The following is a 23,545-nucleotide window of genomic DNA, read 5'->3' on the forward strand; positions in this document are numbered from 1 at the left end:
GTTCTTATTTAGTGTTAAAATCTGCACCTCTTTACACATTTTGATTGTAGTTTATTTTTTCCTCTCAAGTGCTGACATACAGTATATCTTAACGCTTTTTTTCAATTCTGTAACTGCCTGGTGTTCTCATTAAAACTGGTCTCCTGTGGTGATGTTTTTGTAAGATGTCTCTATGTTAGGGATTTGCACAATTATACACTTGGTGTGTAAATAATTAACTCTAGAATAGCAAGTTCATTGTGGTAACTTAGTTTCTTAAAGTTCAGGAGGGCCATGGATAGGCAGTGTGGGATAGTCTGGAATGATTTTCTGTACTGTGGGCAATTTGTTGGCTCAGTTCCAATGGGCAAGACTGAAAAGTGAGAACTCATTTTTGCAGACTTTTCTTTCCTAGAGTTTGTTGCAGACTAGTATTTCTGCTTTTCCCAAATACTAGCAAGCTTTTGTTTTTTATTTTATTTGAGCAATTTAATCATTACGGGGTAAAAAATCAACAAATGGTTCCAAAAAATAATTTGATTTGTGCCTATTAAAACAGATAATGAACTTGTTTTCTTTGCTTGCTCAGTGCTTCCTTCGACTCCACTGTCCGTCTGTGGGATGTAGAAAGAGGAGTCTGTATCCACACTTTAACCAAACACCAAGAACCAGTATACAGTGTGGCCTTCAGCCCAGATGGCAAGTACCTGGCCAGCGGATCCTTTGACAAATGTGTGCATATATGGAACACAATGGTAATAACCTTCTTTCATTCATTCCGATTTAAGAAAGGTCAAGAGAGAATAGTTCTTCCATTCATTTTAAAATTATTTGGCATACGTGCAGCAAAAATCACTATACTGTTTATCAGTGCTAAAGAAATATGACAAGATTCAAAATGTGATATATTATAAATGAACATTGTTAACAAATGGAATTTTATTCTCTAGTATAATGGATTATACTCTAGTGTTAATTTTTTTTTTAGATTACTGAATAAGTGCAGGGCGGCACAGTGGTTAGCATTGCTGCATAACATCATTGGGGCCCTGGGTTCAATTCTGGACCTCGGGCTCTCTCTGTGTGGAGTTTGTATGTTGTCCTAGTGTCCTCTCGTCATTAAAAAACAATGACTGGCCCTAGGTGTGAGTGTGTGTGTGTCTGCCCTACAATGGACTGGTGTCCCATCCAGGGTGTACCCTGTCTTGAACCCGTTGCTTACCAGGATAGACTCCAGCTCCCTTGTGACCCTGAATTGGAGCAAGCAGTTAGAAAATGGATGAATAAGTGCTAAGGAAGATGTGCAATCCAATCGTTTTATATTTTTATATTACATTTGCATATTTTGTTAAAGCTAATGTACAGATGTTTTTGCATTAGATCTCTTGGAAACTCTCCCACCTTAAACACCTGTGTTTTCAGAGCGGGTCCCTGGTTCACAGCTACAGAGGGACTGGGGGAATCTTTGAGGTGTGCTGGAATGGCACAGGGGACAAGGTTGGGGCTAGTGCATCCGATGGATCCGTAAGTAGTGAAGAAAAAGTGGTGATGTTTTCTGTTAGAATACAGTAAACCCTCAAAAGATAAAAATTAACTGTAACGAACAATATTTTTTTCTCTAGGTATTTAAATTATGATGATTCTTATGGATCACAAATAAAACTAAAACGCAGTGTAGTATTTAGGTTTGATGTTATAGAAGTGCAAATGCGTAAGTAGGGTGGAGGACTAACTCTGGTGTGCCACAAGGTGGCGCTGTCTTTTAGTGATGGTAATCACGCACCTTCATGAAACGTGATGAGTCTCTGCCCAAATTGACTCAGAACCATCGGATTTGAGGGTATGCCATTACCACTACTAATACACAGTGGTAGCTAGTGGCATAACAGAGTTAGTCCTCCAACCTTCTTATTTAACAATGTGCCAGTACTGTATAAAAGTATTTTATTTTCTATATTTGTATATACAGTATACCTTACATTGTAATATACAAGGGTATATTATTTTTATCTACAGCAAAATCATGTATATACATATTCAGTAAATGTAAATTCAAAATGTTTTATTCATAATTTAATGGACAGCCGGCAATATTGAAAACAACTTCCCCCTATTATTCTGCTAAGTTGAGGGTATATAGTATCTGCTTAATACTTCCTTGCTGTGAACTTTTAGTTTTTGTTCAGGACAGTTACCTCTCATGTTTGATGTGACTGTAGTGAAAAGGTTCAGAATTTGCATTGCTTTTACAAGAAAACCTGAATATAAAAGAAGTCATTGGTGGATTAAACTTGAGATGGATTGGATGATCTTGGAGGGAAACTGCAGGGACAAATAGTCTGTTTTGACAAGAAAATGTTTTTGTCTCTTGTAATTTTAGGTCTGTGTTCTTGACCTTCGAAAATAGTGATCTGGCAGTATTTAATTAAGATGGACCATCAGTGATCAATGTTGGAAGAAACATTCTCCATTCTGTAACAACAGCTTCAGAACCAGTAGAAAACATTGCTGTGAACCATATTTACACCACTCAACTATCCTCCTTGGCAACTGGATTCAACTGTTCTCTGGTGAACCTTGTTGAGTGAAGAGAAAAGAGGTGCAGGGAAGAAAAAGAAGCGATTCTGTGGAGAGAAACAGTTTATGCTTGGTAATGGGAGAACATAGTAAGGACTGTAAAAGGTGTGCCAAAAAAGAGAAAATGTATAAACCAAAACAAAGGAAAAAAAAGTTGCCCTTCTAAATGTGGATCTCTGTTCGTATATTTGGACACTACTGTCAATTTCCCAAAGGATTTCAGTAAACCTGTAACATCAAAATCGCCTGTTTTCTGTACAACATGGTTCTGCACTGTTTGATAGAAGCTGGAATAAGACGTAGAATCCCGAGATGCTTTCGGCCTTGGCATTTGAATGGATAAAATCTTTTCTGTTATCTGTTCTTCCTAGCTGGGGAGTGAAGAGTGGAGTGAAAAGATGTAAAACATTCAATAGGTGGTTAATCTTTCCTCGCTTATAGGTCTTGATATCTCTAGAGCACTTAAGAAAACTCTAAGAATAAAAAGTGCTTTGACAATATTCCTGTGCACAAGGAGCTTTATACAGGGAAATGTCATACAAGGAAAGAACGCAGTGTATTTTTTGAAAAAAAATAAAAGTGTATAATTTTTTATGTAAAACATGAGTTTTGGAGACAGAATGGGCTAAACAAGGACAGACTGCTTTCTTTAAAAAAAAAAGTCACTTGGGGTGACTCAAACTGAATACAGACACGTTTTTAAAGCTGCAGTATCCTTCTTAAACGGAACTATCGTTCACAGGATGCAATGTAAACCTTTTTGTTTTCTAAATTGTAAATGTTATCAATGTAGGCCTCAAGATTTTTCACTGGACTTCAGAAGTTTGGACAGGCACTGTTTAAGGTTTATTTAATGAAAAATGTTCAAATTACATCTTCAGACTACCTTTAATTTGTGCAAGTTCATTTCAAAGTTAATATTAAGATAATAAGATAAACCGCAATACAAAACTCAGTATTGTTTATAAAGTTTTTTTTTCATGTAATGCTTTTGAATAACTTGAAGTTAAATAAAACTGAAAAACATCCTTTTAACTTTTCAATGGAAACATTTATTACCACAAATATATGTAAACCTTTTCTTTTGGATGTAAATTTCATGAATGTAAAGTTTGTAAAATAAATACAAATACATATATAAATATATCTCCAGTCTCTGCTAAAATGAATAGACACACCCTGAAATTGATTATTTAAATAAGAATTCCACATAAATTAATGCAAGCACTTTTATTTTTTTTAAATCTGTTCTTATAATTTGTGGAAATTCCACCTGCTCTTAATATTGTTAGAGCCCTTTGTCGCATGATGTTCTTAAGTAATGAATGAATATGAATAGCTACATTTATAGTTGCTGTTTTCTTTTTTTCAGAAATGGATAATGCATATTTGTATTTTTACAATAAAGGATTATTACTGAGCTCTAAACACAAGAAATCAGCACAGCAAATTTCCCCCAAAACCCAAACCCTTTAAACACCAAATCCTAAACATTTAAGTGCCTCAATGGTAGAGAAAAGAAGAGAAAAGACATTTTAAATCTCTTCAATATTTAAAAAAAAAATCAGAGCTCTACTGTTTCAAGAAGGAGCTGGAATTAACCTAGTCACACCTGACAGAAAAATACTAGATAATGGTGGATTCAATGGATGTAAAACAAGAGTAAAGCCTCAACAGAAAGCCTTTTGTAGAAAAAGGAAAACATATGGATTAAGTATCGGCAAACGTGAAATTACTGGGAACTTGGCAAAGGAGCTTTTTATTAAGATGAAGCAGTTATGAGGTTAGAGCAGCATGCAGGTGAGGAACAATTGCTTCAAAAAGACTTTATATCCTAGCTCCCCCAACACTGATCCTTTTTTCTTAGTGATAACATTTTCCATACTTTTGTTTTTTAAGTGATGGAGAGGTGTTTTATCCTGATGGATCAGTCGGTCGTAATTGTCGCATTTGGTTTAGTAATTGCCTATATCTGTGTGTCATGGGGGTGTGTCTCAAAATTATTTTTAGTACTAAAATGCAACTTGAGTCCTGGTTAAATATGTATGTTGCAGATATTCTAGACTATTATAGTTTGTAAAAATTAGTCTGCTCCTCTCAGGTGGCCTTCCAATCTCCTAATTTAAAACATTTCAATGTCTATGAAGACTTTAGACTAAAGCTGTCAGGAAGTGTGTGTTCTATGGCAAAAGTAAAACAAGAATTGGTTGAGATGGATTAATATTCTAAGTGCCACTTCCATGTCACTTATAGGGTCATGCAAATTACTCTTGGTGCAGTAAAGGATCTCAGCACCAAAGCAAGCAGATAGAAGGCCAGCAACATACAAAATCATATTTTTTTCTTTCAGTACTAAGATTGTAATAGTTCCAAAACATCAAAGGTATGTTCAAACCGTGGCCAAGACTGTATGTGTTTATGTTCATAGTAATGTTCAGATTCTATTGCAATGCCTTGAATTTACCATTTGTTTGCGTTTATGCATTTTCATTATTTAGAGAACAGGGTTTACACGACCCCAGTTCAGGACCAAACACGCAACATTTCTTGGGAGTGTGTTTTGGGTTAATTTTTCAGGATCACACAATTTGCACACCATGCCATGGGGTGTTCACATATTCACATATTGAGGATCCTTTATGTTGAGACATTTGTCTCTCTAGACAATTCCTTTTGTGCTGCTGAGTTGAGTGTTTTTTTCTGACCTAGTTTCTGTACTAGAACCATATTAAGCCTTTAATTCAGAGGCTGCTTTATGGAGCCTTACAATGTTAAAGGTTCTGGTTGCTGGAGATTCAGAGGTTTTGGGGCTAAAACCTCATGAAAATGTGAACAGCTGAGTAGCTGATTTATTAAGTTATATTTCATCCATACCCTGTCTTGGTGGCTAGAAGTTTGTCACTTTGGAGAGGTCAGGTATTGCATGTTGGGGCTGTTGTGGAAGCAGCCATTTGACCTCGGAAGTAATTGGCTATGCCTTTGTGAGGTTTTAGGCCCACGATGTAGAACAGTTTTTTAGCTCAGTAAACCAGTGAAGTATTCAGTACGTTGCTCCATCAAAACAAAACTGGAACTGATGCTTCTTTTGCCTGTTTTTGAGATTGATTTGTCACAGCTTTGGGAATGTCTGAAGCAGAAGTAACACAAAACGGCTTTGTTAGTTGATGATATATTGAAGTGCGTCCAGTTTTGGGGATTGACGGTATACAGATACAAAATAAGCTGCAAGTACCTCATAAGGAAGTATCTTCCCTATAACAATGTTTTCAACAGAAACTAGCAACAGGGTGTATTTGGCAGGTTTTGAAAACTGACATGAAGTAAAAACATCTGACCTTTGCTACCTTCATATTACATGTTAAACTCAGAAGACATGACAGAGGCATCGGTAGTGGCCCTGCTGTAAAACAGAATTGAAATGGATTGAACTGTGCATCTTTAATTTTCCCTAAATATTACCATGAACGTCCCAGATTATGTTTGCATTAAGACAGTCGCTTTCTCTTGAAATTTGTTAATGTCATGTTGTGAATCTCTTTCTAAGGGGCCTGAACCTTGTAATTGGATGAATACGATTTTCATTTTCATTTTCTTGAGGCTGTTTTGTTTTGAGGGGGGAAGAGGGATTTGGTTTTTACTTTTGTATGTTTTTTTGTGTCCTCATAAGAATCTGTTTAATATGGGGATACTGCATCTTTAAATACTTACCAATCACATGCTTTGTTTTGGGTTTGTTTTTGATTTGTTTCAATAAAGCTAATAGTTGTAGAGCCACACAAAGGACACTTTGTCAGATGGTAGGGTGTGCTTTACTCCATCTTTATTGAAAAATACTGTCCATCACAAACATACTTTCAAACATTTGTTCACTTTTTTCTGGCTTCTGCTGTTTTTATTGTCTGTCTCAGACCAGAAACCAGACTACAATCAGTGGTCATTTCAGCGTAAGGTCCAGGGTAGAACAGATTCCTTTGCTGTTTTTGTCTACTTCATCTGGTCAAGAAAGAAAAAAAAATAACATTCATATCCAATGTCTGAAATAAATCTATTTTGATATTAGAATGCACTGTGTCTGTATCTCATTGTCTTGTTGCCATGAGCACAAGTTCCTTTGGCAGATTCTATAGACTGCTGTCAAATATGAAACATTTTCTAAGAATTACAAAAGCAATAACATCAGAAAAATCATAACACCAGTCTTGCAGTCAATAAAATGTTGTAATTGCATTTCTCATATTGCTTTTTTTGCATACTTTGAGTTAGTTATTTAGTAAGTAATATAAAGTATGTCTGTGTATTCAGAAGCTAGTCAGAAAAATTATATTCATGGATCATGCAGACTTTTATGAATGCTTTTCATTTTGTGATGTTTAGGTTTTTTTAACCTTACATTCCCTAATTTTTTAAATGCTTTAGTACAGGCTAAAGTATATTTTCCTACATCAAATAAAAAAATAAGATTAGTCTCAAGAATGCTGCAAAATTAAAACTTGTTTATTATGAAAAACATAATTTTCTCCTGTATCATTGCCAGGATTAGCACATCCCCACAGAGAAGACAATACTGAAGACTTGATACATTGTTGTTCAAAATTACATTAAGTAATTTCAGTAATACATGGCAAGTGAATCATTCTTATTCAGAAAAACAATCACAGTTTTAAAATTATTTGAAAACCGGAAAAAAGTCAAAACACCAGGCAAGGTAAGGAGTCCAGATCACATTCTGAGAGCTTTAAGCCTGCCATTTATTTTTGAACATCTTCCAAACAAAATGTATTCCAATCACTGAAATTTATTGGCATTGCATTTATTTTGCCATTTTCTTTTTAGTGTTCTTGAGTCTTTCAGCCACAAAATATGGAAATAAACTTGATTGCATTCAGTTAGCTGTTTATTAAGGAGCAGTACGGCCTTCAGTCTCTGCCTACTAATCTGACAATGACTTTTAAGTAGGGTTAATTGTTGCTATTGGTTAAATATGGCATTTTGAAACACAAAATGCTTCTTTAATTATACTTAAATATACTTAAAAATTATACTTTAATTCTGCGTAATGGTTAATGTGTAGTGTCATTATTAAGAGTAGTATAAAAACAGCAGCTACCTGAATGGAAAACTCAGCAATACATGATCCTCGAGGTGTCTATTTTTGTATGCTCAGTGAATAAGTAACGTACAAGAGGAATGCAAAAATAAACATTTATTCAATAAAATTTGGCAGGAGGATAAAACTGCTGTAAGGTGGAATCACTAAAGATTGATAAATAAAGTACTTTTTCCTAGACAGAAGAAGGTGCCAGACACAGTGAATACAAAGAGTTTGGAACTTCTAATACAATGCAGCTCATCTCACCAGCTGATGTTTCTCAGATTTACTGGTTGTTTCCCCATCAGCATCTAGGCCCTCAAAGTCACGGAGCTCAGTTGAAATGTGGATTTCAATTGTACTAGACTCGGAATCTAACAAGACAAAGAAGGGAAAGAACTCTTTAGGTTTTTACATTTCTTGCTTTTATACTCTCATATCGGTACTGAAGACATTTTTTGAAAGGTTTTGATTCATTTCTAGAATACTTCAGTCCCACATTTAAAAATTCTCTTGATCAAGAATTTGACATTTCATAGCCCTTTAGCATAAGATGCCCTCCCAATTTTTTCTACATTTCTTCAAATTGACATGACGTTTTCTGAAGGTTTTAAAATATGTAAATTGTAAATGCTGGGAGCACAGAAAAACATGTGCAAGACCCTTTGGGACATATTGTATGCTAGTTCAAGCCTTTAACTTTTCTGCTTTTCCTGAGAACAGTATTTATGCCATACTGTATAGATTGCATATTCTGGATTTTTTTAAAATAGTTACTCATCAATAATAGCATATGAATTTGCAAAAAAAAATGTAATAGTTATTTAAGGGATAGGAGTAGCAGATCTTTAAAATATATAGTTTATTGGAAAAAAATGATAAAGTTCAATAATATTTAAAAATGTATTGTGGCTACTGTAGTAAAATTCTTTGTACTCTTCCTTGCAACATTCCTGCCTGCCTGAAATTGCATAGACCTTATCTTCATAGTTCACATAGTAACAACGTCTTTCTGCAAATCCCTTGGCAGCAGCCAGGCACAGAACTGATTATTGGGTTTCTTTTTTATGAACCAGAACTGTGGGATTCTATTATCTATGGAACCTATTATCTTTATTTTCCAATGTTGTTCAAGGACTTCATAAATAGTTCACCCTTCCACACTGTAGCCTGAGGCTAAGGGCAATTGAGTGATTGTGAGTGTGATAATCGCCATATTTATTCACATGTTTTTCAATACCCTTTGAAATTTCAATTGGAAATGAAAAGTAGTCAACACTATTCTGAAATCAAGGACATCGTGTGACAGCAGATCCATGTTGAAATTCTGCCTGTGCAATGAAAGATATTATCTGACCCTCAGAGCAATGGAAGCCTATTGGGGTGCTTACCTTCTAATTGTGCCCTATATCACCCATATCAAGGCACAAGAGCTCAGAGCTTTTGGGTTTTCTGTCATTATTATAAAGATTTCCAACTGATGGGAACAATTTACTAGATTAGTGCAACAGCTAATTAACATAGATCTGAGGAGAAATTTTATGCTGATCTATTTTATTTTTAAAATTTAGGATATACTGCATGTAGTCTACAAAGTGGAGCTTGTTTTGTAATTGCAGTGAACACCACAGAAAATGGGTTTTTCATCTGCAGTACTAAAACACAGTGGTGCTGATTGGTGGCCGTAGAGTCCAGTGTTCTCGTTGTTCAAAAGAAGCAGCAGCAGTCTATGAGATAAGGGCGACTCTTGATTTCTACAGCATACACGTGTTGATGTTCTGGTATTTTTATTCAGCTTCTTTTATATATATTTTGTTTGGTTTCATCTCTCACTTATTATGCATTTTGCTTTTATTATTATAATCATTAATTATATCATTATTCTTGAATTATTATTTATTGAAAATATTTGTGAACTATTATAAATATTATACAATTTTAATATAAATTCTTAAACATCGTTTTAAAAAAATCATCATGATGGGACCAAATGTAAAGTCTAAAAATGTGCACCGACCTACAAAGTTTTATTAACTGCTAATTATTATTAATAAATACATGAGATGTTCCTGTCCATCAGTCATGGTGTATTGCATTCGCTGTTGATACTACAGTATAACAAACCCCACTTATTGTATTTTGATTAATTTTAATTGATTTCTTTATCCTTAGAAGTTTCCTTTGTTCTTGCTTCAGAATAGTCACCACCACCATACATGCACATTTCTAAAGTTATTTTTAAAAAATACAACAATACCAAAAACATCCTGTGTTGATAAACTGGCACATAATCAAACCAGAATAACCAGCATCAACAGACAGATTCTTCTTTCAGGGTTTTCATTACTCATACTATTACCTTCAGAGAGGACACTTATGGCATCAGTGGACTGTTGGTCATTCCCATTCATGCTCTTCTTGGTCTCCTGTACAAGGCCTGGGTAGTTGAGTGAGGAGCCCACTGTGGGATTGTAGGCTCCCCCAGTAACCAAGGACGTTGTGGCTGATTCCCAGGGAATCTCTCGTTCCCTCTGAATGCTGAGATCAACGTCAAAGCCAGTCCAGCCCCGAAAGGCCAGAGTATTGAGAAAGCCCTGCATTGGGTTGAGAATTCCCTATACAAAGTACAAGAAAAGCACACACACATAGTAATGTGAGTTTAATAAGTACAATGTGTTACATCAACAGCTTCTAAAGGTACGTTACAACTACATAAAAGCTCAAAGACCAAAGATTCACTATGAATATGTTTACTCGGCATACATAGGTGTTGTTCAGTACTGTGGCCTCTGAAATTGGCTTTTTTCTTTCCCTGATATCTTGCTTTTTCTCTGGCTTTAGTGGATTTCTCTTGACTGCTAGTGCCAGCTATTGGCCTTGGAGAGATCAGGATATTGATCCAGAACACTTTTGTTTTTGATTGACAAAACACAGGGTGGACCACTATAATAGGTTATACACTCCAGTCTAACCCATAAGTCACCTACTGCTATTCATTCAGAAAGCAGTTGCAGAGCTCACAGAATCCACTGTGTCACAGCGGATGATAGACCTCTTATATGGCTACTTTTCTCACAACCTATTTTCACTTACTGCATAGGGCACAATGTTTAATTTGTAAAAAATGGTGATGCAACTGGAAGTTTCGTTATGTTTGCACTTCGTGTGGTGTGTTCTGCTATGCAATTTTGTACTTTGACTACTAATGTCCCATGTGTGGTTGAGAAACAAAGTAGGTGAGGCAGGGAGAAACAGTTCAGGGAAAACAGTTCAAATCATATTCCAAAATATTCTCATCTATCATTACCATTACAGAACTAAGCATAGCAATTCTTATAACATACCATTATGAACCACGTGATGAGGGCTGCATTTCTCACATTCTTGAGGTGACTAGCTCTGATATCATCCTGCATTTCCATGTAAAAGAGTAGGCTCTCATTGATGAGGTTTGGCAGCCAACTGTAAATTGAAAAGAACAGATGATTTCAGTTCCTGCATTATCCCAGTGAGGAACACACGACTGTAGAGTAATTATGATATATAGACAATATAAAGTAATTGTTATATATCTGTAACTGAGAGCAATTAGAAAATATAAAATTCTTTCTTTGGAAACAACAAGCCTTGAGTCTAAATATAGTGCAGTCTTGTATTTCAGTTAGCAAAAACACCCATTCATCCATTTTCTAACCACTTCTTTCAATTCAAGCTCTATGCAGATAGCACCCCAGGTCCAGAATTGAACCCAGGGTCCCAGCACCGTGGGGCAGAAATGCTAACCACTCCATCACTGTGCCATCCCTAGTAAAAACATATATTTCAACTAAGGTTTTTAATGGTTGTATATATTAAAAATTCTCAGCTTTAGGCTACAGGACAATTAAATTACAGAATTATAGAAAATAGAATTAACAACCTGCTTTAAAGTTACAGAATACTGAAAAGGGAAACCAAATCTTTGCATGTAACTATGATAATTAAAGTGAAATTTAAAGTACAATTGTTTATCGATTCCCTATCTTTAAAGCTTGTTTTTCACACAGAGGTGCCTGAAGACACTTATTGATTTGGTTCTGTAAAGGAGACACATTTTACAGAAATTCCACTGATACAGTACAATTGAGATATGATGTTTTCAAACTGGTATTCAGTATTGCATGGATTTACTGACACATTTAGAGTAATAACCTTGCAAAGTATTACTTTGTGAATTTGTGAGTGGAATGTTATATTTACACTTCCAGGTAAATATAACATCCCAGAAAGGGATGTGTCTGGTCTAATGCACTAAGAGTCTTGCAGTGATTTATTCAGTTAGAAATGCCATTGATTTTAGACAGCACATAGAAAAGCAATTGTCATCTGTCTGGCCATGTACAAGACTACCGACAGACAGAAAATATTTTAAAATTATTTTTAATACTTTAACCATTCTGACTTACAGCACTAAATATCTGTTACATTTCAGAAGTCGATAACAAATCTCACCAAATAATGAAAACCAACATAATCTTGAAGAAGCGTATTTTTATCTCTGTCCCCAGTCGTCTTTCATTCTCAGTGTAAATTCCTTGCCTTCCCTTCAGCAGTGATGTCACTGCATTGGAAAAAAACAACAAATGTGAGCATTTGAAGTAACTGTTTTATACACCTGTTGTACACCTAATGTCCCATATCACACGTGTTGGTATGTGACACCTAATTTATTGTAATATAGTCAAGTATTGTGAAATATTTCCGCAGTTGATTCTGCTTATAGATTTGAAATTGCTCAACTAGATATGCCTTTATAATTATTTTGATTAATCTGTGCATCACGTTTGTTCATGTTTTGTCTCAAATGCTTGGAAATTCATGTGTGTGCACAGTCATGTCTGTTGACAGTCAGTTCCTGTGAAAATCAAGAAAGAAACCCAACATGCCCCTTATTGACAAAACAAATGCATGTAATGCTTCCAGTGCCACACTCGCTGTTAGCCTGTGACTTTTGCAGTAGACCCCCTGTTGATGAGGAACAGTAATCAGCTAAGATTGTCTTTTCAATTAAAATTCAGCGCACCTGCTATCATAGTTATTTTTGTGATGAATTTTTTCATTTATTGTAGTTACAGTATAAGTGATTTCTTTTGATACTCGATCGATAGAACATCACAGTTCAAATGTCAGGACTGACAGAGTTTTGCAGCTATGAAACTGAGAACTGTGTGTCTCACCTGATAAATGAACTAAGGGTATATTTATTTTAATACAATTTTGCTTCAAAATATCGCTCAAGGTTTGGTAAATATTTAACTTTATGCACAAATGTCAGTTTCTCTGAACAGTTCTTGACTTTCTTCTAATATTCAAATCGGATGTATTAGGAAACAAACTATTCCTGAAGGAACAATGCTGTTCTGTTCTGTCTCCCAGCCCCTCTGTACAAACTGATTCTAAGTTTTTGAATGGCACTGTGATATACTGTCAGTTTTATGCTATTTACAGCAACTATATGAATTAGTCATACATATGGGTGTTGAGAAGGTATGAAGAACTGTCACATGGGCATGTAACACATGGATAAGTGTGTTGCTAAAAGGTGTTTGAGTGGGTAGCTGTGTCAGTGCACAAGCAACAAACAGAGGTTAATTCGTCATTGAAGAGTAGAAAGAAGAAACACAAGGTTTTGGCTATTAAGCCTTCTACTTGTTCTAGTGCATGGGTTCATATAACAAAGTCGCAATAATAAAATAGATTAATCAGTGATGATCAGCTTTACTAAAGAATGTAAATGTACTCACCGGCTGATACCGTTCTTCCAAACAGTATTGGGTTCACAATTAGGACAAGCAACATGGGAGCGTAGGTGGTGATATAGTGAGGCACGGCATGTTCTAGTCCATTTTCACAGCTGGAATTCGAATCTCATGTTAGTGCGCCAGCTGTAATACGGTTCACCCCAGTTCTTGTGGTGAAAGATTACCTTCAAGTTAACTACCAGAATTAATTGTTTTATTCCGTTGGAAGTTAACAAGCTTAATGCAATTCGAATTCAATTTCATAGCCATTCTAGTAGTTATGCCCCTGTATACCCAATGCACTTACAAATTTGAGACTTCTCTTGAAGAATCATTATATGTATGCCAAACATTTTTGTGTCATAAAAATGTGCTTTTATACAATAGAGTAAAATGGTAAGGTTCTGAGCCTAGTGTGTAAAAAAAAGCATCATTTTGCACTACTCATATCACTGTTTGAGTTTTGAAAAGCAAAATTGCAATATTCTAGAAATGCTTCTTTTGTCAATAATACTTCAGCTCTTATGGATTGACCAAGCATGTATAATAAAAACCTGCTGTGTCTTCACATCCCAAAGCACATAAAATGTAATTCTACCTGATGAAGCGACACATGAACCTTTCACGCCTTTGACAGGGAAGGGTTCTTACCCAGTGCTTGTCTGTAGGAAAGCTTAAACACACCTTGAAATGGAAGGGTAGTAGAGCATGGCCACGCCTTCCACACACAGCAGCACTGCCAGGCCCCAGGTGATCATGTGGTACAACACAATTGTGCTGAAACAGAGGGGCGGCAGCGTGAGTGTCCACAAGCACTGATGAGCTGACACGTGGCCTTGCCTTTTCTCCTTGTGAAGCTTTTGTATTGACTGTTGTGCAGAACACATTTGACCTCTGGATGTAAAAGATCACTAAGATCTTTAAAAGGTTAAAGTACATTGCTGATGATACATTTTTACTATATATATTTCAGTTCAAACAATAAATTAATATCTTTAATAAAAATACTATGAGAAAAGAGATGCTGGATATTCCAAATTCTTAAACCCTTTTGAAATGGGTTAGTGTAGGAACACATTCACAGAGTGTTACAACTCTTAATTTTCAGCTTACTTAGCCAAAAATAAGTTATTGTGTAACAATTACTGTAGTCTTTTGTAATACTATTTCCCTTCCTCTTTTATTACCATCAATGTGTCTTTTATAAAGTTGATTCCTTTCTAGTACATCCATTATATTTTAAATTTAACAGTTAATCTATATGATGTCATTTCTAACTGCTCTCTATTTTAAGACTGATAGATGACTGGTTGGATTTCCCATAGACATTTTCTTTTAAAGCAATATTTTAATACATATTTTAATTTTGAGATGTGTTGGTTACCTTTCAATATCAGAAAAAAACATATTGTTTCATTTGTATCATTTTCTGTAGTATTAAAAATAAAAGGTTACTTATTTCAAGGAGAAGACCCAAAATAATGAGCTTTCATAATAGCCCTGTAATTGGTTTCAGCTTTCCATATTCATTTTGTTTTACTGCAAAGCATAGTTCTCCCTAAATAAATTCAGTATATTTTATTAATGGATGGAACCTTTTTGAATGAGTGGAGTCCCTGAAAAGAGATTTTCATCCTTATTATTAAAGAATCAAACCTGACATAGAATTATCAACAGGACGTACCTTAGTCCAGCTGATCTTTTAACAACTAAGAAGACATCCACTGCATAGCAAAATGTCCACCAGAAAGAGGCACTGTAAAACAGCTGAATCCATATCTGCAAAAATAATTCAGTTATTTGTTACTGTTAGCAGATTAAATGTGAAGTAGTTCTACGTTCTTAAATTCCTACCATGAAATATTTTTATGTTTTCTTGTTTTCAATTGAAATATAAACGTTTATCCAGAGCCCATAATGAGTATTGTTCAATACTACTTTGGTATTTACACTTTTTTTATATATTTCCTTTTATATACTGTACAGTAATTAATGAGTAAATATACACCCCGGGCAGCATGCCATCTGTATGGAATTTATATGTTCTCCTCGTGTTTGTGTGGGTTTCCTCCTGGTGCTCTGGTTTCCTCCCACAGTCCAGAGACATACTGGTACAGTAGGTTAGTTGACTTTTAGAAAACTGTCCCTGGGTTTGTGTCTGTGTGTCTGCCCTGTGAAGGACTGGTGTTCCTTCCAGGGTGTATCCTGCCCTGTGCCTGCTGCTTGACAGGATGGGCTCCAATTCGCCCCGCAATCCTGAATTGGAAAAAGTGGTTATCCAGTATATGGATTTATATACCTCACAACAATAATATAAATATATATTTTTTAAAAAGGCCAGTACAGTTTAATAAAAAAGAAAAGCTATAACCTTTCAGATTTAATTAACTGCTCCTAAAAAAGGAATGTAGTTCTGACATTATGCCATCAAATCTGCAGCTGGTGGAAAAAAGAAGTATCTCCAGTAAAACCAACGTCGTGGATTCCCTGCATGAAGACAAAATTAGCTTTTACGTACCGCACTTCCCACACAGAAAGCAGCTGGCCAGACTTCAGTGGTATTGACAACTGACATTCTGGAAACGAAGTCTGGCAGACCAAGCCATGTGGAGGATCTAAGAATTATCCCTTTAAAACAAACATACAAGCAAAAATGTCTTTTTCTTTGCTGCTTCAAAAACTGCACTCTGACAATGGTGAGTGAATAACTTTAAAATAACTTTTAAATAAAAGCCTTGTCCATATGATAGCTGCATTATTAATCTTGTCCTCGAATATCAAAATAGAAACAAAGAACTGATTTTTATTATCCAGAGCATTCATTTTTTTAATAAAGTGTCTCTCGCTTTACACTCACATTGATGCCCAAGAGTACTAGTTTGTAAAGGATATCGACTTGTAAAACACAACTTGAAAAGTTTTCATTAAGAGAAGTTTTCATCTTGAAAGAGAAAAACTCACAGTCTCTTCATTTAATGAAACAGTCCCTTTATATTGCTGATGCTTGCAGATGCATGCAATGATTTAACACTTTCATACTGATCTCATGTGTCTAGCCCTCCCTATTTTATTAGTGCCCTACAGGGGTGCTTTCTGATGCTCTGCGAAGAGCCAAGAACAACTACATCTACAGTATGTGTGATGACCTAGCTAACCAGAAAATCAAATGTCAATGATGACATGAATGAACTCTTCTACACTTCCAAATGGAATTCCAAATGAAAACTGACAATCAAGTAAATCCATTGAGACATTATAAAAGGGTATAAAAAAGTTAGTATTTGGTTAGTGATATTGTAAACATTCCACTGTACAGGCTGTGGTCACCATAGGCAATAGCAAGACACTCATGCTCGTGGTACTCCTGCAACCTTACAAGATTCTGAACAACTCTTGAGAGGTCATGACTAACAACGTTTGATTCATTGTCTTGAATGCATAGACATTTTAGCAATTTACTTCTCCATATATCCAAATGTATGTTACTGGTAAGCAAACATATTGAAACTTTTTTGGGGGGTATACCTATTTTTTTAAATATCACCTTTTAATGTCAGGGTATTTTGAACAAAAAAATGTTAGCAATACAGTACATCTCATTTTGAAGGGCGTGATTATGGGGCCGTAGATTGCACAGTTGTTCAAGAGATTATTCTGTATATCCAATTTAGAATTTTGTTTATTCATTATCACTGCTGCAATACTCGTACCAGTGTTGAGGCACTATGTTTTTCTACCACAGCACTCAACGAGAGAGTATCAATCTGAAGGAGTGATGCGTATATAGACAAGGACAGTCAATGGCTTGATTCATGCCTGTCCAGTCCTGAGAGATATCAGCTGTTTGTACACCACCGATGGGGGAATTCCAGCCACACTCAGCTATGTCACTCAGTGACATAGTTTAGATTTCAATCACCTGCCTTGGAAAACATCTCAACTTGTGCTTGTAATAAGCGTCTTTGTTTAGCAATACCAGGTGTATCTTTTTCATTCTGTTTTATTCTAAGGATTTCCACATTTCAGTCTAGATCTCTAATTTGGTAGATTACTGCAATTCCATAAGATGTCTGGTTTCCACATCAAACAGCCAAGGATGTGAAAGGGATAAAAAAAACAAACTTTTGATTTTTTAAAACACCAGAGTCTTGTGAAACTGTCAGGCATTCAACATGATAATATGGATTCGAAAACTGCTCCAGCAGCTCAATAAAGCTCTGAAAAGGTCATATTGAGGGGTTCAGAACTGAAAGCTGCTGGGAGGTATCACACTCAGAAAGAAGATGTTATCTGCAAGACATTCCAGGGGAATTATCGCTTTCATTAGGATGATAGCTTTTTTAATACAAAGATACACCTTTTGTCATAGGAACAAGGACAAATCCCATCATTGTTTCATCAAGATTCTGTTCAGTTTGAAAACAGCAATGTCTTTGCACTCTGTTAGCCTGGGAAAAGCAAAAGAACTTTTGCTATGTTCAATGAATGTGCCATGGTTCAGTTGTAGTATCTGCCTAAAAAATTGATTTTTGGACATTTTGACAGTCTGATGTGATTATGCACATGTACTGTATCTCACTAATGCATCATGTTCTTCCATGGCTGATTCTGCTTAAAAATGTCAAGATGTTTTTATTTTTAATCTGGCTTTTCCCAATTTTATTGTGTAAGAGCTTGTGACAGTTATAAGAAGATACTAAGGGCACTTTGACTGCCCTTTCCCATCCACATTACTCAGTTTTCTTCAAAGCTCTTCATTGTTTGTGACTATTTTTTTTCCTTGCTTGGACTAATCTTTTGCTAGTTCTAACTACATGTCAGTATTTTCAAGCTCATGATTTCTTAACGCTACTTGATTCCCCATTTTACCTGCTAGCTCTGGCTGCCCTAAAGCTACTAATTCTGCTTTGTCCGATTTCTGTTTGGTGATTTAAATACACTCTTCTAAATGCTCGACTACAACAGATTTCGTAGCTACTTTGGATTGTGTCAGTTTTACTTGGCATGTCAGCACTCAGCATGGCTACATATTAGATAGTGAGCCTACAGGCAATTGAACTGTGCATTTCTGACCACAAAAGCTGTCAGAACCATGAAAAAAATGCTTGCCTTCTATTGACACTATTTCAACTAATATGGTGGAAGAGATCTTTAAAAACCACTTAGAGAAGCGCAACGTGTTTTGCTTGAGGATTCTGTTGATCTTTACAGTGACACACTAATACAGGTTATTGATTGTCTAGTAGTTACTAAAACCCATTGAGTTTCTTTATTTTATCCTCACCCTGATCACAAATGAACTGCGCTCTGTGAATGTTGGAAGAGCAAAGTTTTGAGCATTTGGGGGAAAAGAACGAATGCAGCTGACTGCTCATCTGCCAACTTCTGAACACTCTCAGCTGTGAAGATGTCCTTAAGGCAGACAGATCTTCCTTTAACTCCAGGCTTATTGAGAGGAGTTGCAATTTTTTTCATCATGAACAAATGCCTGAATGAACTTATAAGTCCCTCTACTGAACAACGACATTGATACAATACTTCCACAGTAAAAAACATAACAGTGGTAAGAGGTTGCTGACTGCCTGCAGCTGAGACAACTACTTCTCCCTCTCCTGCTTTCATAGGTTTGTGTTTCTCTTTATTTTACTTTTTACATTATGTGACTGAATTTGTGCCTTCTTCCTACAGTCCTTCTTAATTCTACCACCTTTATTTTTTGTAAAGTTAAAGTCAGTGTTAAACGGCTTGGCCTTTTCTTACAAAATTCTGAAATACTGTAGGCAGTTCAATGACAAACGTACTGTATCTTGCATCTAATGAGCTCTTTAAGACAGAGACACAGCACTCAATAAGCATGTGTTAAAGTAGTTAAGGTTTTGCCAGTGGCTGCCGAATTGAGGTCATGTAATATTCTCCTCCTGCTAGACTTAAGTGTAGATTTTGATATTGTCAATCATTATATTTTACTGAAGTGAATAGAAAATTATATCAAGTGGGGAATGTTACTACTTTCCTCTGTTGTTGTGTCTCCTACTTGGAGACAGAAGCTAACAGAAGCTAATTTGAAAAGATATTCCACATGGTTTTGTGCTGCAGTTCAAACTGCACTTAACTCCTGTTCTAATATAAATTGCAGTGACAGCATGGGAAATTTAGAGTGGACTGGAAGGTTGTCCTTCTCATTTAAAGAGCACTGAATAGTCTAACTTCAGGTACTCTTAAGAGCTCATTACAACAGTAAAATAAAGATATAATCTGAGGTCTACTAGTCCAGGGCTTGGGACTAGATTCCATGTCTGTGATGTCATGGAGAGTCTGGCATCCAGTGTGTCTCAGGAAGCAATAGTCCAGTTTGACACGGGAACAGATAAGGGCGTATTAACTGTTTCTGTGACAGTCAGGTTTGGGAACTTTGCCACTCAGGAGAAGGGTCCACACAAATTCTAAAGTAATTGGTTGTCACATACCCTCTATTCTTCAATAACGACAAAATAGTTAAGTTGATAAACTCTGAAGATTATCAGTGACCACTACCATACAGCTTTTCCCCTGTCTGATTTCCTTCCTGGTGCTGGAAGAGCACCTACCCTAAAGCTACTGTATTTGCTCTCTCAACACAACACTCTTAGAAAAGTATTTATTGGTAGATTTCTGGATTCTATCTTCCCAGTAATGTAGCATTATATTGTATTTTGTATATAGTACATGTATGTTATTTATGATTTCTCTTTATCTTCTTATATCTCTCTTTCTTAGCTGTTATTTTGCTCCCACCACAAAACCTTCCCTATCAACTAACAACTTTATTGGTTGGTTTGGCAATAAAGCTGACTTTGACTTTTATGTCAATATCCAAATCCTTTAAACTGCACCTGCTTGTATTTAACCATTATATTGTATTTTCATGACCACTGGAATACCTATATTTTTACTGTTTTGTAAATAGAATTTATTTATATACTCATGCTATACTCACTGGTTTTATTGGGTTAATACCCTGAATATAGGTTTTTCTCTGGGTTCACTTCTGTTAGTGATGACAGGACCTCCCAACAGTGAAGTCATCCAGTTATTCCCAAGCACTTTCCTGTTCTACTGTACTACTGGTATGAACCCTCAACAGAGCCTCTGGGCAAACTATCAGACACACATAATGGCTATTGTTAACACACATTGTGCTTGGTCATTTGCTGCTGTGTTACTTTCATGGCAGAGTGGATCATCGCATTCTAGCAGAACTCTCTGTGTATAAGATATTGCAGATTTGTAAGTATAGAAACAAAAAGCTTCAGGTGAGTCCATTCAATAAGAAATAGGATGCACTATACATGCACTCTTTCACTTTGTATGATGAACTATTCCCTTGAAAATCCCAACAAAACCGCCTGGTGCTTATTTTCTAGAATAACACTGGGGACCCGCCATCACATTGTAAGAATGTCCTCTAAATCTAGGTGAAGCAGACAATTTAATTTCTTTTTCAAATGAAAATATATAACAACAGTTGCTCCCTTGAGAAACATGATAAACACAAGAATGATTTTTCTCTTAAAAAAACAAACGGAGCATAAAAATCAGAGTTCCAATAAATATAAAGATAAAAGGACAGGTCTGTTATGGTGTATGGTGATGTTTAACAAATGTGTTTATCCTTTTTTAAGTATATTTCAAAATGTAGTGGAACTGATTTTCCACAGTAGCAGAACAAACTGGAGTAAAACAGATGTTAAAATGATCTAGGTTGCTGCATGTAGCGGCAAACTACAATTTTCTTTTCATATAAAAAATAACTTTCCATGGTAAAAAAACTGTTTTAATATGTCTGTCATCTCACCTGATGATGCAGAAGCGTGTTTGTGAGTAGTTCCTACCTACTACCAGTCTTTAGAAAAGAAAATCAGAGAAAACATGGTAATCAGAGGGATACTCAATTACTTTAATAGCTGCTTGATATGTAAATTCAACTGGTTGAAAATATCCAAAAACTGTTATACAGTAAGTTGAAAATTCTAAGTATTTCCATAGACAAGCTAGCCATGAAAAACCATTAAACAGAACACTTCTCTTAAATTGTATTCCTCCCCAAGTGCACACACACACAATCCTGAAATACACAATCTGGTCACAACTGCACAGGCCTTTGACATACCTGCGCATCCTAGAATATCGCACAGACTAATGATGAGGAGTATCCGAGAAGAAGAGGCAGGTTTTGGAAGAGGATACTGCCCAAGTCTTCTATAGCTCCGTCTTTTGGGCAGAATCTGTAGGATGGCGAAGATGAAACTGACGCTGGCACTACCGATGCAGATGGCACTGAAAAAACGAGGCTGGAAGCTTATCACAAACTCGGTGGATTTGTCTCTGTTAGGGCAGCAAAAACTTTCTAGCCGAGGAGATGCCATTGTGGAATGAGTCAGGCGTCCGTGTCAGAGAGAAAGAAAGGGAAATTCATTCATTTGCTCTGCAGTCTGGGTTCCCAGAGGAATCACGGGATAATTTATCATGTGCTTCTTCTTAATCCCTCCAGCCAGACTCTACTCTGTCCTACATCTTCTTAGGACCCCCTGTGAAAGAAACGGTAACAACATTTAAAACAAAATAGGTCGACAAAACTGTAAAAGATCATTATATTTATAATATACTATACAATTCTTTTGGCTATACAAAATAGAAAATGGTTAAGATTTAACTGATTCAAAAGAGTTAATTGATAACATTTAAAATACAGAGCTTTTTAAAAGTTTCAAAGGGAGGGAAATAAACAGTAAATCAATGGATTAGACATATGGGATTCTTCCTGTTATTTTTTATGTATAATTCTAAAATGGTTGTCCCAATATTTTACCTTTGTGGTTAAAAAAAAAGAAAAGGTGTTACTCTGTTGTACAGTAGAGGATCACAGAGAGTCTGGGAAAGGTTTCTTTTCATTCAGTGTCCACTCGGGTTTTCAAGTAAAAAAAGCAGATCTTTGCATATTCATCCATCCATTCAATTTCTACCTTCTTTATCCAGTATAGTGTCATAGGAAGATCCAGAGCCAATCCCAGCATGGAAGCATGGAAGCATGTCTAGGTACACACTGGACAGGATGCCAGTCCATCACAGGGCGCACAAAGACACAAACGCACACATTCACACCACAACTAAGTAACCTACCAGCATGTCTTTGGACTGTGGGAGGAAACCATAGTTCCCAGAGGAATCCCACATGAACATGGGGAAAAGTGCCTGCAGACGGCACCCCAGAAACCTTACCCAGAACCCCAGCACCGCGAGATACTGTAACAATGTTAACCAGTGTGCCACCATGCTAGTGCTTTGCAAGTATTTGCCAGATGGTAATTTTGTGGGGATCCAACTGAAGATATTTTTCATTACCATTGTTGATTGCAGTGCAAATTCTACTTCTTTAAATTTATCCATTGTACAGCAACATTATTTTTTTATATTAGGTATTACATGCTTACTAAACCATTCCTGTTAAAACTCTCTCAGGCATGGCACCCTTAAACGAAGAGAGAAAATCCTACCTTTCTTGTTAATTGAGAACAAAAATGACCAACGGGAGATTTAGAATTAGAAAAAAGTCCTCAATAAAAGGTATGATGTGTGCAAATATCTGAAGGTTATCTTGGTATTTCCTATTTATTTCTGCCATCTGGTGGCTAATGGTGAATATTACAGAGATAATACAAAATGAGCCTGCTGAACAGTCCAGCACTCTTTTTATCATGTCATTTTTCAGGAGAAGCTTAAGAACATGATACACTGGAGCTCAAGATGCTTCCTCAGTCAAGAAACAGGCAGAGGGAAACTGTCAATAACCAGGGGGTCCATCAGTGTTTCTTTTATTTGAAGTCTGTTTTAGATTTCAAAGCAATTTCAAAGCGTTTGTTTTGTGAAAGAAATAAAATGCAGTACTTGATAATGTAAAGAATGTTAGTAAATAAAGTGATATTCCCCAGAAAACTGTATAGAAAACTAGCTTTATTAGATTGTTTTTATTTATGGATAAATAAGTGTGTTATAGTTCAAGACTGAAAGAAATACCAAAATATTATATAATGTGATATTTCATACCAATTTCTTTTGCTTTTACTATTTTTGTTGCAGCTGG

General features: G+C 35.9%; 2 protein-coding genes across 2 annotated transcripts in view; one reads left to right on the top strand and one right to left on the bottom strand.

Annotated features, from left to right (window-relative positions):
• The window catches only part of tbl1x (transducin beta like 1 X-linked), an 82,240-nt gene extending 78,649 nt beyond the window's left edge, over nucleotides 1–3,591 (top strand). Inside the window, exons 14-16 of the mRNA XM_088912622.1 lie at nucleotides 569–734; nucleotides 1,402–1,503; nucleotides 2,360–3,591. Of these exons, the coding sequence (XP_088768748.1) occupies nucleotides 569–734; nucleotides 1,402–1,503; nucleotides 2,360–2,386 (295 nt within the window). The 3' untranslated portion in view covers nucleotides 2,387–3,591. The remainder of the gene's footprint in view (nucleotides 1–568; nucleotides 735–1,401; nucleotides 1,504–2,359) is intronic.
• A 4,312-nt stretch (nucleotides 3,592–7,903) lies between these two features.
• On the bottom strand, nucleotides 7,904–21,830 carry gpr143 (G protein-coupled receptor 143). The gene is made up of 9 exons (XM_088914773.1): nucleotides 21,575–21,830; nucleotides 15,944–16,053; nucleotides 15,110–15,204; nucleotides 14,110–14,202; nucleotides 13,429–13,538; nucleotides 12,137–12,245; nucleotides 10,990–11,107; nucleotides 10,005–10,260; nucleotides 7,904–8,019 (listed from the first exon to the last, which is right to left on the bottom strand). The coding sequence occupies exons 1-9, from the start codon at nucleotides 21,828–21,830 to the stop codon at nucleotides 7,904–7,906; spliced, it is 1,263 nt and encodes a 420-aa protein (XP_088770899.1).
• Nucleotides 21,831–23,545: the final 1,715 nt, after the last annotated feature.

This window comes from Atractosteus spatula, chromosome 4, assembly GCF_055471065.1.
Source record: "Atractosteus spatula isolate fAtrSpa1 chromosome 4, fAtrSpa1.hap1, whole genome shotgun sequence".
Lineage (NCBI taxonomy): Eukaryota > Metazoa > Chordata > Actinopteri > Semionotiformes > Lepisosteidae > Atractosteus > Atractosteus spatula.

What these genes read in the sequence shown, in the direction of transcription:
- gpr143 (XM_088914773.1), bottom strand. Translation starts at nt 21,830, where the DNA reads ATGGCATCTCCTCGGCTAGAAAGTTTTTGCTGCCCTAACAGAGACAAA. An exon ending in TGGAAGAACGGTATCAGCCG is followed by an intron (nt 12,246 to 13,428) that starts GTGAGTACATTT and finishes TTTCCAATGCAG; the next exon opens with TGACATCACTGCTGAAGGGA. An exon ending in ATGTTGGTTTTCATTATTTG is followed by an intron (nt 11,108 to 12,136) that starts GTGAGATTTGTT and finishes TTCAATTTACAG; the next exon opens with TTGGCTGCCAAACCTCATCA.